Below are 19001 nucleotides of genomic sequence, written 5' to 3'. Positions count from 1 at the left end.
AAAATATATTATTTACAAATCCACGTTTACAGCCCGAATGGTCTTTGAAAAAATATCCTTTAAAAATCCACGTTAAGAGCCCGAATGGGCTTTGAAAAAATATTCTTTAAAAATCCACGTTTACAGCACGAATGGTCTTTGAAAAAATATCCTTTAAAAATCAACGTTAACAGCCCGAATGGGCTTTGAAAAAATATTCTTTAAAAATCCACGTATACAGCCCGAATGGTCTTTGAAAAAATATTCTTTAAAAATCTACGTTTACAGCCTGAATGGTCTTTGAAAAATATTCTTTAAAAATCCACGTTTACAGCCCGAATGGTCTTTGAAAAAATATTCTTTAAAAATCCACGTATATAGCCCGAATGGGCTTTGAAAAAATATTCTTTAAAAATCAACGTTTACAGCCCGAATGGTCTTTGAAAATATATTATTTAAAAATCCACGTTTACAGCCCGAATGGTCTTTGAAAAAATATTCTTTAAAAATCCACGTTTACAGCCCGAATGGTCTTTGAAAAAATATTCTTTAAAAATCCACGTTTAGAGCCCGAATGGTCTTTGAAAAAATATTCTTTAAAAACCCACGTTTACAGCCCGAATGGTCTTTGAAAAAATATTCTTTAAAAATCCACGTTTACAGCCCGAATGGTCTTTGAAAAAATATTCTTTAAAAATCCACGTTTACAGCCCGAATGGTCTTTGAAAAAATATTCTTTAAAAATCCACGTTTACAGCCCGAATGGTCTTTGAAAAAATATCCTTTAAAAATCAACGTTAACAGCCCGAATGGGCTTTGAAAAAATATTCTTTAAAAATCCACGTATACAGCCCGAATGGTCTTTGAAAAAATATTCTTTAAAAATCTACGTTTACAGCCTGAATGGTCTTTGAAAAAATATTCTTTAAAAATCCACGTTTACAGCCCGAATGGCCTTTAAAAATCCACGTTTACAGCCCGAATGATCTTTGAAAAAATATTCTTTAAAAATCCACGTTTACAGCCTGAATGGTCTTTGAAAAATATTCTTTAAAAATCCACGTTTACAGCCCGAATGGTCTTTGAAAAAATATTCTTTAAAAATCCACGTTTACAGCCCGAATGGTCTTTGAAAAAATATTCTTTAAAAATCCACGTTTACAGCCCGAATGGTTTTTGAAAATATATTATTTAAAAATCCACGTTTACAGCCCGAATGGTCTTTGAAAAAATATCCTTTAAAAATCCACGTTAACAGCCCGAATGGGCTTTGAAAAAATATTCTTTAAAAATCCACGTATACAGCCCGAATGGTATTTGAAAAAATATTCTTTAAAAATCTACGTTTACAGCCTGAATGGTCTTTGAAAAATATTCTTTAAAAATCCACGTTTACAGCCCGAATGGTCTTTGAAAAAATATCCTTTAAAAATCCACGTTAACAGCCCGAATGGTCTTTGAAAAAATATTCTTTAAAAATCCACGTATATAGCCCGAATGGGCTTTGAAAAAATATTCTTTAAAAATCCACGTTTACAGCCCGAATGGTCTTTGAAAAAATATTCTTTAAAAATCCACGTTTACAGCCCGAATGGTCTTTGAAAAAATATTCTTTAAAAATCCACGTTTACAGCCCGAATGGTCTTTGAAAAAATATTCTTTAAAAATCCACGTTTACAGCCCGAATGGTCTTTGAAAAAATATTCTTTAAAAATCCACGTTTACAGCCCGAATGGTCTTTGAAAAAATATTCTTTAAAAATCCACGTTTACAGCCCGAATGGTCTTTGAAAAAATATTCTTTAAAAATCCAAGTTTACAGCCCGAATGGTCTTTGAAAAAATATTCTTTAAAAATCCACGTTTACAGCCCGAATGATCTTTGAAAAAATATTCTTTAAAAATCCACGTTTACAGCCCGAATGGTCTTTGAAAAAATATTCCCTAAAAACCCTGATGATCTTTGAAAAAATCCACGTTTATTGCCCCTATGGTCTTTGAAAAATAGCTGTCATAGCTTTGACAGTCTTTCAAAACATATTTGCATCGAAACATGTGTAGAATTTCATTCAAAGGACAATAAAAATTGTCTGTCATTCTCTTTTTGTAGTTTACCTTATCAATGAGTCATAATTCCTTTTAGAAACCATTGACAAAAAACTTTAAATTAATTGTGACAAACCCAACCACATACTGCCACAAAATCGGAACAGAACACAAATCTGTGCGTTTATTGATGGCCGTTACGAAAGAAAAGTAAAAATGTTATACTCAAAAAAAAAAACTTTCTTTCCATATAAGCTGATTTATGGTTTGATATTCAACTTTTTAATTTCCCTCAACATCAGAGAGAACAAACAAAAGTGAAATGTTTTCATTTCATAGACCACCAGCAGCAGCAACAGCAGCAGCAAAATCTAAAAATAGTTGAATACAAATTGTGTTTATTCAGCTGGAAGCCTTTTGAAATTCAACTAATTTTTGCACTCAACTCATCCACATTCTGGATGATGTGGGTTAATAGAAACAATGCCATTGTCGTCATTATTGCCATCGTTATAGGCAAATGGACGAAGGACGGAGTGCTTGTTACAGACACACGCATGCTTCGACTACCGCTACGTACACTCAAGAATCCTTATACATAACAATATTGTGTTTACTGTTCTTTTTTTTTTGAAACCACCACATGGAACTAACTTTTATTTTCATTATACCACACCACACTTTCCTCCCCAGCTAGTCTCCCTTAGAACTTCATGGTTGTGCAGATATTTAGATCAAAGATATTGTGTTTGTTGTGTGCACTTCGTCGTCCTTTTGTGTGCCATCTTCCAGTCTAATGCCTTAGTTTTCTTTTTTTCCGGACGAAGACAAAACACACACACGTTTAACTATAATGTGGTGAAACAGGCAGAAGCTGGTGCAATACTTGCACGTCAAGTATGTTTATTGTTAACTTGTTGTGTTTTCCTTAAACAGGCCTTCGTTCTTGTCATTCGCACTATATTCTGACAAATATCCTTAGGTTGTACAGGAAATAATAAGGAATGTTAGTATAATAAAAACAAAAGTAAAAACCATATACATATAGATGTGCCTTTTTATGTTTAGAACTTTAAAATGTTGAAATGATTTTGTGTAAATGGTTTTAAAATAAGTAAAAAAACAAGTAAGAACGGCATTAAGTTCGGCCAGGTCGAACTTGTTATACCCTCCACCACAAGTTGTATTGAAGTAAAATGGAATAATAAGTTTCCTTTCGTGTATGAAGAAGACTTAATACTACAAAGAAGACTAAATACCAAATTTTCTATATTTCGGTAAGAGACTAAAACTAAAAAAATACCGAAAATCAAGAAGTAAGCTTCTATGGGGATATAGGAAGACGTTAACCTATACTGATAATACTCTTCTGCAATATTTTATAACTCTTGGAAGACGAAATAACAAATTTCAACCATTTCGGTTGGATATTGACGTCACAATCTTCAGTATTACGAAAATCCGGAGGTACCGTTCTATGGGGGCTATATCGAAACGTGGACCTATACCGACGAATGTTAGTCAGAAATAGGGCAATATGAAAGCATGGACCTGTACAGAAATATTTCTGGCGAACAGTTTTATATCACATTGAAGACTAAATACCAAATTTCAGCCATTTTGGTGGAATATTGAAGACACAACCTTCAAAATACGAAAAATCGGGAGGTACCTTTCCATGGGGGCTATATGAAGGCGTGGACCTATACCGACAAATTTAAAGGGGAAGTTTGAGTACCCCCAATGAAGTCTAAATACCAAATTTCAGCCATTTGGGTGGAATATTGAGGCCACAACGTTCAAAATACCGAAAATCGGGATGTACCGTTCTATGGGGGCTATATGAAGACCGATACAGACAAAGTTCTGGGGTAAAGTTTTATACCACTAACGTAGACTAAGTACCAAATTTCAGCCATTTCGGTGTGATAATGAAGCTAAAACCTTCAAAATACCGAAAATCGGGAGGTACTGTTCTATGGGGGCTATATCAAAACGTGGACCGATATATCACATTTTCAATACCAACCATCCTGTAATAAAAACTTCTGTACCAAATTTTGACTCTCTATCTTTAAAATTCCGAGCTGTATCTTGATTTCAACGGACAGACAGAGGGACGGACGGACAGACGGACATGGTCAAATCGACATAGAATTTTATGCTGATCAATAATATATATACTTTATAGGGTCTCCGACGAATATTTCGATGTGTTACAAACGGAATGACAAATTTAATTAGGGAGGGTATAATTAAGATGTGTAACGATTACAAATCCAAAAATATGTAATTCTACAGCTAGTGACATTTTACAGTCTTCGAAAGAGAAGAACATAAAATTGTTGAAGAAAAGTTAATAACATTGTCCAATTGTCGAAAATAACAATACTACATACCGACTCTAACAATATCTTTACAATTCTTAATAAGGGTAAAATTCTGAGTCGATCCATGCATATCAGTGCGTCTGTGGTAATCGTTTTAGGATCCAAACAAATTGAAACAGGACGCTAAATGCGTCTTTTGTGTGCAGGAGGTCAAGTTCGAAAAAGGGCTATCGGTCCACGTCCCACATATAACAACAGTACCACCTAATTTCACGCATTGTGGCGTTTTTAGCTTTATATTTTCAGAATTAGCTCTCATTTGTCATTTGCGGTTCGTAGTAATCAAAAAAACTTCACCACTGAAACTTAGGCACGGTTCAGCCCGATATCATGAACTTTGATTTTTGTATGCATCTTTTCTTCTCAAATTGGATTAAATTTGGAATTTAGAGTTCAAAATGGTCACAAATTATCTCCAAAAAAAGTTGGGGGCTTGGGCTCACGTTTTGAAATAGCCCCATATATCATAATTTTCGCCCCAAATCTGATGTAGTTTGGTATTTGGTGTTCAATGTGGTTAAAAACTTGGGGACATAGGTCCAAGTTCTCATACAACGTTCTGGTTCTGATATAGCCCCCATATAACGGTACATCCTGATTTTCGACATTTTCAAGGTTTCTTTCACCTTATCTAACCGAAATGGCTAATGTTCGGAATTTTCTTGAGGATATATCTATTTTGAGGATTTTAGGTTATATTTTATATTAAATTAGCCCTAATTCGACATTTAAGGTTCCAAGAAGTCAAACATTTATCTACGAAAATTGGCGCAATATTTCCACTTTTTGGTATTACCTTCATATCACGGTTACTTACGATTTTAACTACTTTGGGAACTATATCTACGTTTTCCGACAAAAACAGATTAAAATTGCAATTTAAGGTTTCTAGTGGTTAGGATAGTTATCCACAAAAATTGTAGATACACAAACTTGGTATAACCCCCAGTTGCTGTAATTTTTTACAGCGGGTTCTAAGATTGGAAGGTAAAGGATAACGGATTTTTCTACCGAAGTTGCTAAAACTTTGTATTTCACGCAAAAAATTATCGATATGTGCATACTTTGCTATATACCCCTTATGAAAATACCTGCCGATTTTACAAAATTTCTTCTAGGGGATTTCCTAACCCCCCAATTTTTTTCCATTTGATCCAAAAATCATATATATGAAATTTTATGGCGATCGGTTAATGTTAACCCGTGTTTTTAACGAAAATTCTATGAAACAATCCTAAAAATTGCGAAAATCGAATCGGATTTTGGCTCTATATAGCTATAGCAAAATCCTATCCGATTTTCACAAGTTTTTGTAGGATTGGTTTTCAGCCCCAACAATGAACTGGGAATGTTTTTTTCAGCGATTGGACCATAATTCTGGCCTTTAGAATATTTTTATTCAAATTACTATGGAAACAAGTAAAAAAGTATCAGTCGGCTTTGCCGACAGAGATATACCCTCAGCCTTTGTGAATTGGAACTTTCATCTACGGACAGATCGAATGTATTTAGGGTCTTTTCAGAATTTTGTGGCACTGTTTGGACCTTTGAACTTGCCGACAAAAATGTGGATTAGGGTTAAATTTCAATGGTTTTGCGGAGGAGGGAATGGATCGATATAGTGCATTACGGAAGTGAGAGTCTAATCTTTTCGATAGATATCGCGCTCACTAGTCATTTCAGTGGGTCATCGTACACCTGTTGGATCAGTATGCCAGGAAGCATGGACTTGTCCACGGAAAACATAATATGGCTGTACATCATCAGTATAAATTTCCAAGGGATCTCCGAACAGACCCTAAACTGCACTTGGTCACAAATGTTGAACTTCTGTGGGGGAGGTATCCTAAGGAGAGGACCGATATGCACCATTTTAGAAGTTAAACTAAGTTTGGACAAAATATGACGAATGCCAAATTTTGGACCAAATCTATCAGTTCAGGTCTATCAGTTCGAGAGTTATTGTGTTCGGTGTCATAGGCGTTTTTTACAATTTTCGGGATGTTTTCCCAAGAAGTGTGGACTTGCCAATGAAAAAACTTTTACCGTTGTAATTGAGACAGCGATTGCAAGTTGCTTCAACAGAAATCAAAGTTAGTCAAGAGCAGGTCTTAAAGTGAACTTATCCGAAATTTTGTGTGGGAGGTACCCGAAGGAATGGGAAAATATAGTCCATATTCAAACCTGAAATATATCTGGTAGATATATAAGGATACGTAAAGTATGGACCAAATCGGTCCGTCCCTTTAAGAGTTATTCTCAGCACAATTTTTCCGAACAATTTTGAACTTTTGTGGGGGAGGTACCTGAAGGAGTGAACCGATATGGCTCATCTTCGATATTAAACTAAGTTTGGACAAAATATTATGAAGGCCAAATTTTGGATCGAATCTGCAGATCCGTTAGAGAGTTATCTTGCGCTCCAACCACTACATACTGTGACATAGGGGTTTTTTGAACCTTTCAGGCTATTTTCTCAGGAAGTATGGTTTTGCCCGTGATAAATCTTTTACCGCCTTATGTGAGGCCGTGAATACAAGATGCAACAAAAATCAAAACGATTCGAGAGCAGGTCCTAAACTGAACTTTTCCGAAATTATTGAGTCCATATTGGAACCTTATCTAAGTTTGGTAGAAATTTCACGCTGTGTTAGTGAACCAATTAACCCATCTTCGAACTTAAACTAAGTTTGGACAAAATATTGCGAAAGCCAAATTTTGGACCAAATCGGTTCATCCGTTCGAGAGTTATCGTGCGCACCAGCCAGCCAGACAGACGGACGGACATTGCTAAATCGACTTCAAATTGACTGAAACATATTTCATCCATACTTGGGTCTAAAAAAATTATTTCCGTGAGGCACATTTTACCTGTATGAAAGTGTATAAATGCTGAGGGTATAAAAAGATCGCCCCGGTGGCCTGGGTTAACCTTAATTTCATATATAAGGTTTTTGTATCAAATGGAAAAAAATATGGTCGCTCTATTGTACACACATCGTCCATTGACATGACGGAAGTGCTTAGGAAGGATAGGAAGGAATTTAATACCCCCAGACTTAAACCCCAAGTATGTTCGTACGAAATTTGTTTTAGGCAACTTGGAGTCGATTTAGCCATATCCGTTCGCTCTGTCTGATTGCCTGTCTATCTTGCTGGGAAGTGCGCACCATAATTCTTGAACGCATCAACCGATTCAACCAAAATTTGGCATTCGTAATAAAGGGTGTTTTTTTTAGCCCGATAGAACTTGAAATTGTAAAAAATAACACAAAAAATTAAATTGTAATCAAATTTTTTTTTATTCGAAAGATCAATACGTGACATTAACATTTGAAAATGATTTCGGGCATATGGGCAACGCGGTTGTTCTTGACGAAGTGCATTCTGGACGTCCAATTTTTGGCCACTTTTTCGAGCACTGCTGGCCGTATGTCACGAATAACACGAACAATGCTGGCCTCCAAGGCATCAATTGTTGCTGGTTTATCAGCATAAACCAGTGACTTCACGTAGCCCCACAGGAAATAATCGAGAGGTGTCAAATCGCACGACCTTGGAGGCCAATTGACAGGTCCACTTCTCGAAATCAATTTATCGCCAAATTTTGATTTCAATAAGTCGATGGTTGCGTTCGCCGTATGGCACGTAGCGCCATCCTGTTGAAACCACATCTCCTCCGGATCAATTTCATCCATATTTTCAAACAAAAAATCATTGATCATGGTGCGGTAACGATCTCCATTGACCGTAACGCGAGCTCCGGCCTCATTTTTGAAGAAATAAGGTCCGATGATGCCACCAGCGTGAAAACCGCACCATACGGTGCATTTTTCTGGATGTAATGGAGTCTGTAGGGTCTCTTGTGGATTGGTCTCACTCCATATGCGGCAATTTTGCTTATTAACAAACCCGTTAAGCCAAAAATGCAGCTCATCGCTGAACGCCATACAAATGACGAAGTCGTCTATAAGTTGCGCGAATCGACGACTGATTTTCAAAGTAAATTTGGATAATTTCGTAGCGTTGTTCAAGCGTGATGATTTGTCAGAGTATACTGAAACAAATAAAAGAAAAGTTTCATCAAAATTAAATTTTTTGTGTTACTTTTTACAATTTAAAGTTCTATCTAGCTTAAAAAACACCCTTTATTTTGTCCAAACTTATTTTTTGTACCCCCACAAAAGTTCAAAATTTTTCTGTAAGGGAGTAGTCGATGTGGTCCAATCGTTGCCCAGTGTATTACTAGATCCGCTTCGAATATGGACATTATCGGTCCACTTCTTTGGGTAAGAGCACCTCTCTGGTCATTTTGAAATTTATTTCAGCAGATTGTACGGCGGTACCATTTGTTCGGGGGCAAGTCTATACTTCCTAATGGCCTAAATGTTCCCAAAACCCTGACGGTACCATCTAAAATGGCAAATGCGCAAGATAACTCTTGCAGGGAGTTTCTGATTCACCCAAACTTTGAACAACGTATTATTTCATTCAGTCATGTATCAGGTTGGAATATGGAGTATATCGGTCCGGTCATTCGGGTACATCACACTCAAAATTTGGGAAAAGTTCAGATTGAGGTCTCGTCTCGGATCTGTTTGAAATTTTTTGCAGAAAGTTGTTTTCGGGGTTCCTATTACGACGGTATATTTTTCCGGAGTAAATCCATAATTCCTGTGAAAATGGCCCAAAAGCTCCAAAAACCCTGCCGGCACATATTAAAATGGCTAGGTGCAAGATAAGTCTAAAACTTTTTTAGAGAATTAATTCAAACTTCCGAATCTAGTTTAATGTAATTTAATATTTTTGACTTGGCATAGCCCCACATTACGCTACCTTCAGATTCCTGGTATTTTGAAGCAAACTCGTGATACAAAATCAATATATTTTATAGACGGCATAATCATTGTGTTCCTTTTTTGTCAGAGGCTTATATTTTCGTCAGCACAGCTGTCTGATACATTCTAACTTATTTTACTTTGCTTTTGGTGCATCCCTCGCTATAAAAACTTTTGACAGCAAGAGAAGATTAAGGCCTGGGTGCCCCATTCGGTGCCACCTTACTTAGTACGTCTTGATGTGTCCTTTGAAACCTTTATAAATTTACCATTTTCTTCCCTAGTACTTAAAAACTAAATGAGACATTCATCGGCGAATACTGGCGTCTTACATTGGTTCAGAATCATTTTTTCCTGGTCAAATTTCTGAAACTTATCTCTCAAATATAAGTGTACAAAACTAAAGTACCCCCAATTTAAAGAAAAAAAAAAACAACTTGAGAAACCAAAATTGCGCTGCGTATCCTCTATTCTAGATGACACACGCACATCTTGTAGGAATAGAGGATATTCAATTATTAATTATTTCAGGCTCATGTGATTGAATCTTCAACAACAACGAAACCAAAAACAGCGAAGGCACGCGCAAAGGGAATTTTAAATAAATTCGAACAACTCAGTTAAAAATCAGTTCAGATTTATATCTCCCACATATATATTACATATTCACAGTGGTGTAGGGTATCATATAGGCGGCTTTGATCCTTTCTTTAGTGGTTACCCACTTAATTTCAATAAATTAAAAAAAAGCATCTTGGTCAGTAAGCTCGTCTCTAACGAGAAATTAATTAAAAAATTAATAAAAAATTACCTTCGCCTAATAGGCAAAATTTTCAAATAAAAATAAAAATCAGCTTGAGCCAGGCTGGGGTTCGAACCCACGTCCTTGAAAAACACATGGAAAAAAGTGTTGTCACGGCGTGTTAGTGTTCAGAACCAAACTCATAACTTTCATAGGCTACGCTAAGCGTTTGTCATGAAAGCCATACAAAGATTTGAACAAAAAATTCAACTTTGTAAAAAAAAACAAATTGCATTTGAAAGAGGAAATAAGTTAGAGGATAGCAAAGCCGCCCTACAGTCGATGTGTCTGAGGAGCCTTCCTAAACCAAAGGCGAAACATGCATGTCACACAGTGGTGATTGTGTGGGTTCGTATCGTCGGCTTTCCTTTTTCAAAAAGCATCTTGGTCAGTAAGCTCGTCTCTAACGAGAAATTAATTAAAAAAATGTAAATGGACGGAACGGGCGGGTACAAAAGTATATATGGGATGAAAGAGGATACTCTCGGATATCATTTTGCGAATTTTTGAAATTGTGTACCATGTTGTTCCCTAAGAGTTCTACTCCACTAAATTTGGAATTTCACTAAAATTTAGTTCCTGAGGAAAAGTAATATAGCTCAATGCGTGTAAATGCTACGTTAATTCATTAAAATACCTGTTAAAGCTTTCGACAAATAGCTTTAGACTTCTCTAGAAAATTGCAAAAATGAGGTATTTTCCAAATTTGTGAAAACTGTCGTCTCAAGGAGCACACACACATTTCAATATGTTGACCTATACCTTTTTCAGATGTAATTCGAATTATTTTAATTGTAGTTCGAACTATTCCATTTCAAATTCGAATTATTTCATTTGTAATTCGAATTATTTCATTTGTAATTCGAATTATTTTATTTGAAATTCGAAAAAGCAAGGTGTAATAGCAATACAAACAAGTAAGAAAGTATCAGTCAGCTGAGCCGACAGAGATATACCCTCAGCCAATGTAAAGCGAAACTTTTACCTCCAGACAGATTGAATGTACTTGCCGACAAAAATGTGGATTAGGAATTAACTGCACTAAGACACAAATGTTGAACTTTTGTAGGGACAGGTACCCTTAGGGAGGACCGATATGGGCCATTTTAGAAGTTAAACTAAATTTTGATAAAATATTAGGAGATCTAAAGTTTGGACCAAATTGGTTGCCCATTCAAGCGATATCGTCCTAGCATTTTAGTGACATTTTTTAAATATTGGGAAGAAGTACCGAAAGTTGTTGACCGGTATTGCCCACGAAACTAATTTTGGATATAATATGACGAAGAAGAAATGTTGGACCAAATCGGTTGAACACTTCGAGAGTTATAGTGGGGGTTTTTTACACCTTTTGGGCTGTTTTCCCAAGAGATATGGACTTGCCCCTGAAAAAAACTTTTACCTTCGTAATGGAGGTAGCGAATGCAAATCGCTTCAACAAAAATCAAAGTGATTCGAGCGTAGGTCTTAGGATGTGCAAAGTATAGATTATATCGGCCACTCCCTTCAAGAGTTATCGTGCGCAAAATTTTTCCGAACGTTTTTGAAGTTTTGTGGGGAAGGTACCTGAAGGAGTGAACCGATATAGCCCATCATCGAATTTAAACTATTTTTTGATATAATATTAGGAAGTCCAAATTTTGGACCGCATCGACAGATCCGTTCGAGAGTTATCTTGAGCTCCAACCACTACACAAGGTGTCATAGGGGCTTTTTGCAAATTTCTGGCCATTTTCTGAGGTAGTATGGACTTGCCCCTGAGGAAACTTGTACCTTCGTATAGGGGACAGTGAATACAAGATGTTACAACAAAAACCAAAGCGATTCGTGAGCAGGTCCTAAACTGAACTTTTCCGAAATTTTGTGTGGGAGGTACTTGAATGTGTTTACCGATTGAGTCCATATTGGAACCTCATCTAAGTCTGATAGAAATTTCGTAATGTGTAAAGAAATGACCAAATAGGTCACCTCAGGAAGTATGGACTTTCCCCTAATGAAACTTACAGCGTCGTATAGAGGACAGCGAATACAACGTGCGTAAACAAAAATCAAAGCGATTCGAGACCAGGTCCTAAACTGAACTTTTCCGAAATTTTGTGTGGGAGGTACCTGAAGGAGTGGACCGATTGAGTCCATATTGAAACCTCATCTAAGTTTGGTAAAAATTACACGATGTGCAAAGTATGGACCAAGTCGGTTATTCCCTACAAGAGTTATCGTGCGCACAAGTTTTGCGACAATTTTTGAATATTTGTGGGGGAGGTACCTGAAGGAGTGGACCTATATGGCCCATCTTCGAACTTAAACCGAATCTGGACAAAATAATCGAATCGATTGATCCGTTCGAGAGTTATCGTGCGCACAAGCCAGCCAGCCAGACGGACGGACAGACAGACAGACAGATGTACTAAAAATTGTCTGAAACGGATATCGTACAAACATACTTGGGGTCTAAAACCATTATTTCGATGAGGCACATTTTTGGTCGTATCAACGTGTAAATACCCTCTTTAGCCTAAAGGCTGAGGGTATAAAAATATATTGTATCGATAAAATTTCAAATAAAATTATTCGAATTACAAATGGAATAATTCGAATTACAAATGGAATAATTCGAATTACAAATGAAATAGTTAGAATTACAAATGAAACAATTCGAATTTTAAATAGAATATTTCGAATTACAAATAGAATAATTCAAATTTCAAATGGAATACAAATGGAATTTATGAATTGCAAATAAAATGTTACGAATTACAAATCCCAGCGAAAAGTTTGCATCCAAAGAGGCAGTTAAATGATATGAACAAGTGATTTGGAAGTGCATCAATTTATGCATTTTCACTCATGATTTTTACAAGGGAGTGACCCCGGAAAGAGGCACTCCATTGCACCGCATTTTAACTGACCCTTTGGCATTGCATTTTAACTGACCCTTTGGCATTGCATTATAACTGACCCTTTGGGGTAGAATAGGAGGCAGTCCAGAGCACGTGTATTGAATAACAAAATAAAATGCATTTATTATTTGTGTAAAACAAAAATATTAATACCTTTATTAAATTAACACAAATTATGAAAATTCTCTAATGAATTCATCCGCAAACATGTGTGTTTCCTTCGCTCTTCATTTATTCCAAACTTAAGTGCTTTTGCTTCATCTGCTAAATGGGTTTGATATTGTCTTCCCATCACCAGTTAAGATTTCGACATGTACTCCAACAGCACTCCATTGGAAAATTTTCTTCTCGTGAGTTACCGGAAAAATGTTCACAAATTAAATATTATTTAGTTTGTATTAACAAATGTTTGGAAATTTTAACACGATTATCTCTTTTTGTAATGTATTCCGCAGCCTGTAGAGATGTATAAACTGATTTATGTACATGTAGGGATCTCTAACAACTGCTAACAAAAAGTAGTGAACGGAGTGCCTTCTTCACGACTCCGTTTGCACTGCATCCGGATGCTGTTAAATTGTAAGGAATTGGAGTGCCTTTTCCACGACTCCGTTGAACTGCCTGCGGATGTTGTTAAAATGTGACAAATGGATGTGATTCTTTGGATTGCATCCAAATGCGGTTAAAATGTGAGGAATGGAGTGCCTTTTTCACGACTCCGTTTGAACTGCATAAAAACATGCCGTGAGAGAACTAGTCTACATTGCACTACTTCCAATTTATTTTGCTGGGATGGAATTCTCAAATTACAACTAAAATGGTATTGGTCAGTATTTAATTGCAATTTCTTAAATTTTCCTAGGAATATATAAATATTTCTTTAGCATACAATTAAGCGCACAGCACAAAATTGTAAAACATTTAAATCCCTTCACCAATATACATTTCGTTATAACCTATTACTATGCAAACATTCTTCCAATTATAAGCCCGCGTTGTAAGCCTTTATGTGTCTCATTATCCTTTGAGCTTTGAGCACACCAACAATTAACGACGCTCTCTCTCCCTCTCTATTCTCAATGTGTTATTAGACATCAAACTATTGTCGTTGTGGGTCTTAATGTGTGCTAAACTTGTCACAATTGCTTTGTGTCGTTGTCATTGCCGTCCGTCCTCTAACACGTACATAAATACTTATAACGTCTGCCATTTAAGTATAAAGGTGTTAAATTGTGACAGAAATTGGTTTTGTGATTTGTTTTCCCATTAGGGGTTTGTGTGATGCATGCAGTCACTGTTGCTCTCTTCTTGAATAGAATGTTGATGGGATGAATGGAAGGATGGAGGGAGGGAGGGAGTGGGTTACTAGGGAGGTCCTTTCAATGCTAATTATGTACATTGTTGTTCATTTTTTGTTTTCTATTATTGCTATCTTTGCAGATTAAACAACTTGAATTGGGTGATCAATTTCCGGAGATAAAAACCCTAAGAGTTCATAATATTGAATTAGATGAGAACGGTGAACGTATTGAGAATTTGGATTTATTAATGGAAATTCATTATATGGGCAATTTCCGGACATCTATTGATGCTGATATGGTGCTGGGCAAAAAGGGGTCATTGACACTGAAGGGTAAGTAAGTTGTCGACATTTATTTTGCAGCATAACATGATTGATGATGATTTTAGCAAGAACTTTTACTTCCTTTAACAACATGGTCTTGTTGAATGTTTTTCTTTTGTAATGTTTTAAGAAATGAAAGATTGATAGTTTAAGCAAATGCTGCAATACTCTTTAGGGAAACATGGTCATATTTTCATATTGGAAAAAAGGATGTTATGATGTCATACGCAGACTTCAAGAAATAGTTTTTATAAATCATAGATAAGATAATGCCATGAATCGTGGACGTTGACAGGAGGAATAAATAAAGCATAAGACTATGGATTTTCGAAATGTGCTACACATGTTTGTATGTACTTATAAAGACATAGGTCACTTTAAATCATCGAAACAAAAAATGTGGTGTAATGCCCAGTTCTAAGCACTGTGTTGATGCGGAGGAACCTTCGACAAGGGGCCATCACATTAAGAATTATGTGTTTGTGTTCGTATATTTATTTCGTCATGGGGAGGCAATATATCCTGAAATGCTTACTCTTTTGGATCCAGCCGATCGGTTTCGTTTGATAAATCCTTATCCGCCACAAGTCAAACATCGATGAGCTGTAATGAATGTAGGAAATGGATGCACTTCTGAGGGTGCTCTGGTCTTAGCCACTTCCAGGAGTACTGCAACAGGAGTTACGTTGCTGCGCCAGAGGATCTTCCAGCGTGTCTCCAACTTCGTCATCGTTGAAATACGAAACACCCCCAACAACAACAACAAACGCAGCATCTAACCCCACAGGTTCTTGTTTCTCGACCCGAAAATACGTACTTCCTGCAATTCTACAGGAACAGTATCTACCACAAATTCGGTGAAATTGTAGACTTTATGATTCGAAGAAACATTTGGCAGTAGCGGTCCAGGAAACAAAACACATATTTACCTGTAGATTGTAACGTTGTGATGGTAACTACTTTTTGCGGAAGGATCGTAAATTAAACGGAGGAAGAAGACCTTCCCTATACACTTCGGTTTTGAAGGTCAATAACCGTCTGGTGGTAGGGGACTTCAATGCTCACCATGAGCTTTGGCAATCCGTCCTAGAAAATGACCAGAAGCATGCGATGCACAATGTCGCGAGTTCATATTAACTGTGGCCAAAAATAGAAGGAGTTGTCGTAGGTGCATCAATTTTGGTACACGTACCTATTATTGACTTACAATCTTCAGGACAATAAATTGGGTTGGTCGGTCCACGTTTTGATATAGCCCTCATAGAACCGTACCTCCCGATTTTCGGTATTTTGAATGTTTTAGACACAATGACCAACCGAAAGTATTCAAATTTTGTGGTTAGTCTTCGCCAGAGGTATTAAACATTCCAACAGAGAATTGTGGGCTTATGTCCACGTTTTGATATAGCCCCCATAGAACCTCCCGATTATCGGTATTTTGAAGATTTTAGCCTCATTATTACACCGAAATTTGGTATTTAGTCTTCGTAGGTGGTATTATACCTTCACCTTGAAATTTGTCTGCATAGGCCCACGCCTTCATATAGCCCCCATAGGACGGTACCTCCCGATTTTCGGTATTTTGAAGGTTTTAGCCTGATTATCACACCGAAATGGCTGAAAATTAGTATTAAGTCTCCGTTGGGGGACTTATAACCTTCCACCAGAAATATGTCGGTATAGGTCCTCGTCTTCCTATAGCCCCCATAGAATCGTGCCTCCTCATTTTCGGTATTTTGAGTGTTGTGGCCTCAATATCCACCCGATATGACTGAAATTTGGTCTTCATATTGTTTGTGAGCATATTGAATATATCAAACTCTTGTCTTTATATATGAGAAATTTCCTTTAAATTTTTTTTTGACCGATTAGTAGTCAAAAAACGGTTAATTTTTTGTAAAAAATCGAATTTTGATTTTCGCTGTTCACAATTTTTTTTAAAAATTAATATTTTTAAAATTCTCTCGTTTTAAAGCAAGATTATCAGGTACGTTATAAGCCCACAAAAATATATAATGATCGGTTCATTCGTTTTCGCGCTATAGCCAACACCGCAAAACGATTTGTTAAAAAGGGGGTATCCTCTCAGTGAGGTGGTCGCTGAAAAAGAGAAATGACACATTCGTCTGCAAACCTCTGCAGCTGGGACCTTTATATATTTGAAGCACTCACTTTTTACTACTCATACAGCAAAAAATATCGATATACACTTTTATACAATTTCTTTCCACACCACTCAATTTAAAATTTGCTTCAGAAAATTAATAAATTTAGTAATACATGTTTGGGTAAATGAAAACACCATATGATTAATATTTACATGCAAACAAAAGTGTAGCCAAGTTTATTACATCCCAAGAGAACTTAGGAACCATTTTTGCAGCGACCGTTACTTTTAAATTTTAAATATTAACGCATAATATAATTTATTAATTTTAGAAAAAAGTATTTAGTTTTTACCATTTTTGGCCACGGTCGTAACAATGTGCGATGTAGTGAACGAAGACACTCCCACGAGGATAAGGTCTGTCCTGGTATCCCATAATTTCCCTTGGGTCAGACCACTTTCTTATCATCAGGCACTCGACTTACCAACCTCTCACGGACATACATTTCTGAATCATTGAAAATCTTGTTGACGATGGGTCAATGAATTTAAAAATCACCGCTTCAGAGAAATGTTCATTTCTCGAGAGAATTTTTCAGGTTTTCTTCACAGTTGCAGCTGCTCACTATATACCTGCTACCGAATACCCGAACTTAGACCACATGTCCGAACGTATTGAAATTAGGCCACAGAAACGACGAGACTAGCAAATGAGCGTCATACGCTCGCTGAAGACCCAAGAGTTAAGGAGCTTACTCTTGACATCAGTTTGGAGCAATGCAACATTGGCTCATGATTAAATAATTTGTGGGTACCGGTTAAATTGCTTTCAAATCTGGTTAAGAAGGATGATAGAACGAAGAGGCGCGTGTGTTATTTTTTTATTTATAGATCTCTCCGAGAGTAATAGGACAAATTGAAGCGTGCTACGTATAAGAGTCCTACGTACGTATAAGAGTCCTACGGACGTAAAAGAGTCCTCTGAGCAGAAGAGGTAAAATCTATCGTTAGCCACCCATATTGCACAAGAAGCCTGGAAAGTGGATAGTCTCGCTACTGAAGCCAGGCAAGGATGCTGGCAGAGTCGAATCGTAACATTCCATTTGTAATTCTATTATTCCATTTGTAATTCGAAGCAATTCAATTGTTTTTCGAGAATTCCATTTGTAATTCGAATTACTCCATTTTTACTTCGAATAATTTTATTTATAATTCGAATTGCTCTATTTGTAATTCAAATTATTCAAATTCAATTGTTTCATTTGTAATGCGAATTTTTCTATTTGTAATTCGAATTATTCCATCTGTAATTCGAATTATTTCATTTGTAATTCAATCTATTTTATTTGTACTTCGAATTTTTAAATTTTAAATTCGAAACAAAAACTACGACATTTTTGTTCCATTGGTTTTATATTTGATTTTTCGTAATACAAATAAAATCATAACAGAGAGTTTCCCAAGGCGAGGTGATATCTCCGGAACTGTTAAAACTCTACCTATCTGAAATTCCACACCCTCTAGATGCTAATGATTGTATGTGTGATAGTTTGAATACCTACATAGCTGATGTAGCGCAGTTCCTCCAACTGCTGATGTAGCGCAGTTCCTCCACTACCTGGACGGATAAAATGAGGCTGCCCCTGAACATATTGATTGATGGTGTACAGATTCCGACCACTAACTACTCCAACGTTCAATAGAATGTTTAAGTCGCCCGCACAAGCATCTCCTAGTTGCGATAAGATCAGAAGTAGGAACAAGTTCCTCAAGTCGCTGGTCGGCAGCACTTGGGGTGCTGACAAAGAAACCTTGTTCACATCATACAAAGCAACATGCCGGACGTTAGTAAGCTATGCGTAGCCAGAGTGGTATGGAAATGTTAGCGCTACATAGCAGAAGAATATTCAAACCTGCCAGTATGCCGGCCTGAGGATTCCAACTCGGTGCCTACTATGACACCTTTGGACCATCTCCATGAGGGGACGAACATTTTCAGGCGCAGCAGCACAACAAGATATTGTCAATGCAGTTTCTGCTTGGGTGTTACCGCCGTGAGTATCCCTGCTACAATCTAGTGGAGAGTTTATGCTTCCCAAGCTTGGAAGTAACATCGTCTTGAATAATTTTAATGGCATGGGTAGGACACCGATCTAGGGGCTCTAATATATGGCCAAAGGGTCAGTTCGGCCCAGCAGATTTTTTTTTTGTTATACATATTTAAACCTCCGATCGTCGTGCTTTATATTATGGCAGCGACAATAAAGTGTATCACCGTTAGGTGTTGTTATGGCGCCTTTCCCAATAATGTGTATGT

General features: G+C 36.7%; 1 protein-coding gene across 1 annotated transcript in view; it reads left to right on the top strand.

Moving 5' to 3' along the window:
• LOC141396597 (PDZ domain-containing protein 8-like) overlaps positions 1–19001 on the top strand; it is a 65615-nt gene that overhangs the window by 27013 nt on the left and 19601 nt on the right. The window contains exon 3 of the mRNA XM_073972172.1: positions 14394–14586. Within this exon, the coding sequence (XP_073828273.1) occupies positions 14394–14586 (193 nt within the window). The remainder of the gene's footprint in view (positions 1–14393; positions 14587–19001) is intronic.

The sequence above is a fragment of the Musca autumnalis genome, unplaced genomic scaffold (genome assembly GCF_047663935.1).
Source record: "Musca autumnalis isolate F117 unplaced genomic scaffold, ASM4766393v1 scaffold_3, whole genome shotgun sequence".
NCBI classification, from domain to species: domain Eukaryota; kingdom Metazoa; phylum Arthropoda; class Insecta; order Diptera; family Muscidae; genus Musca; species Musca autumnalis.
Note: the sequence above shows the minus strand (reverse complement) of the source record. Positions and strands in the feature narration are given on the sequence as shown.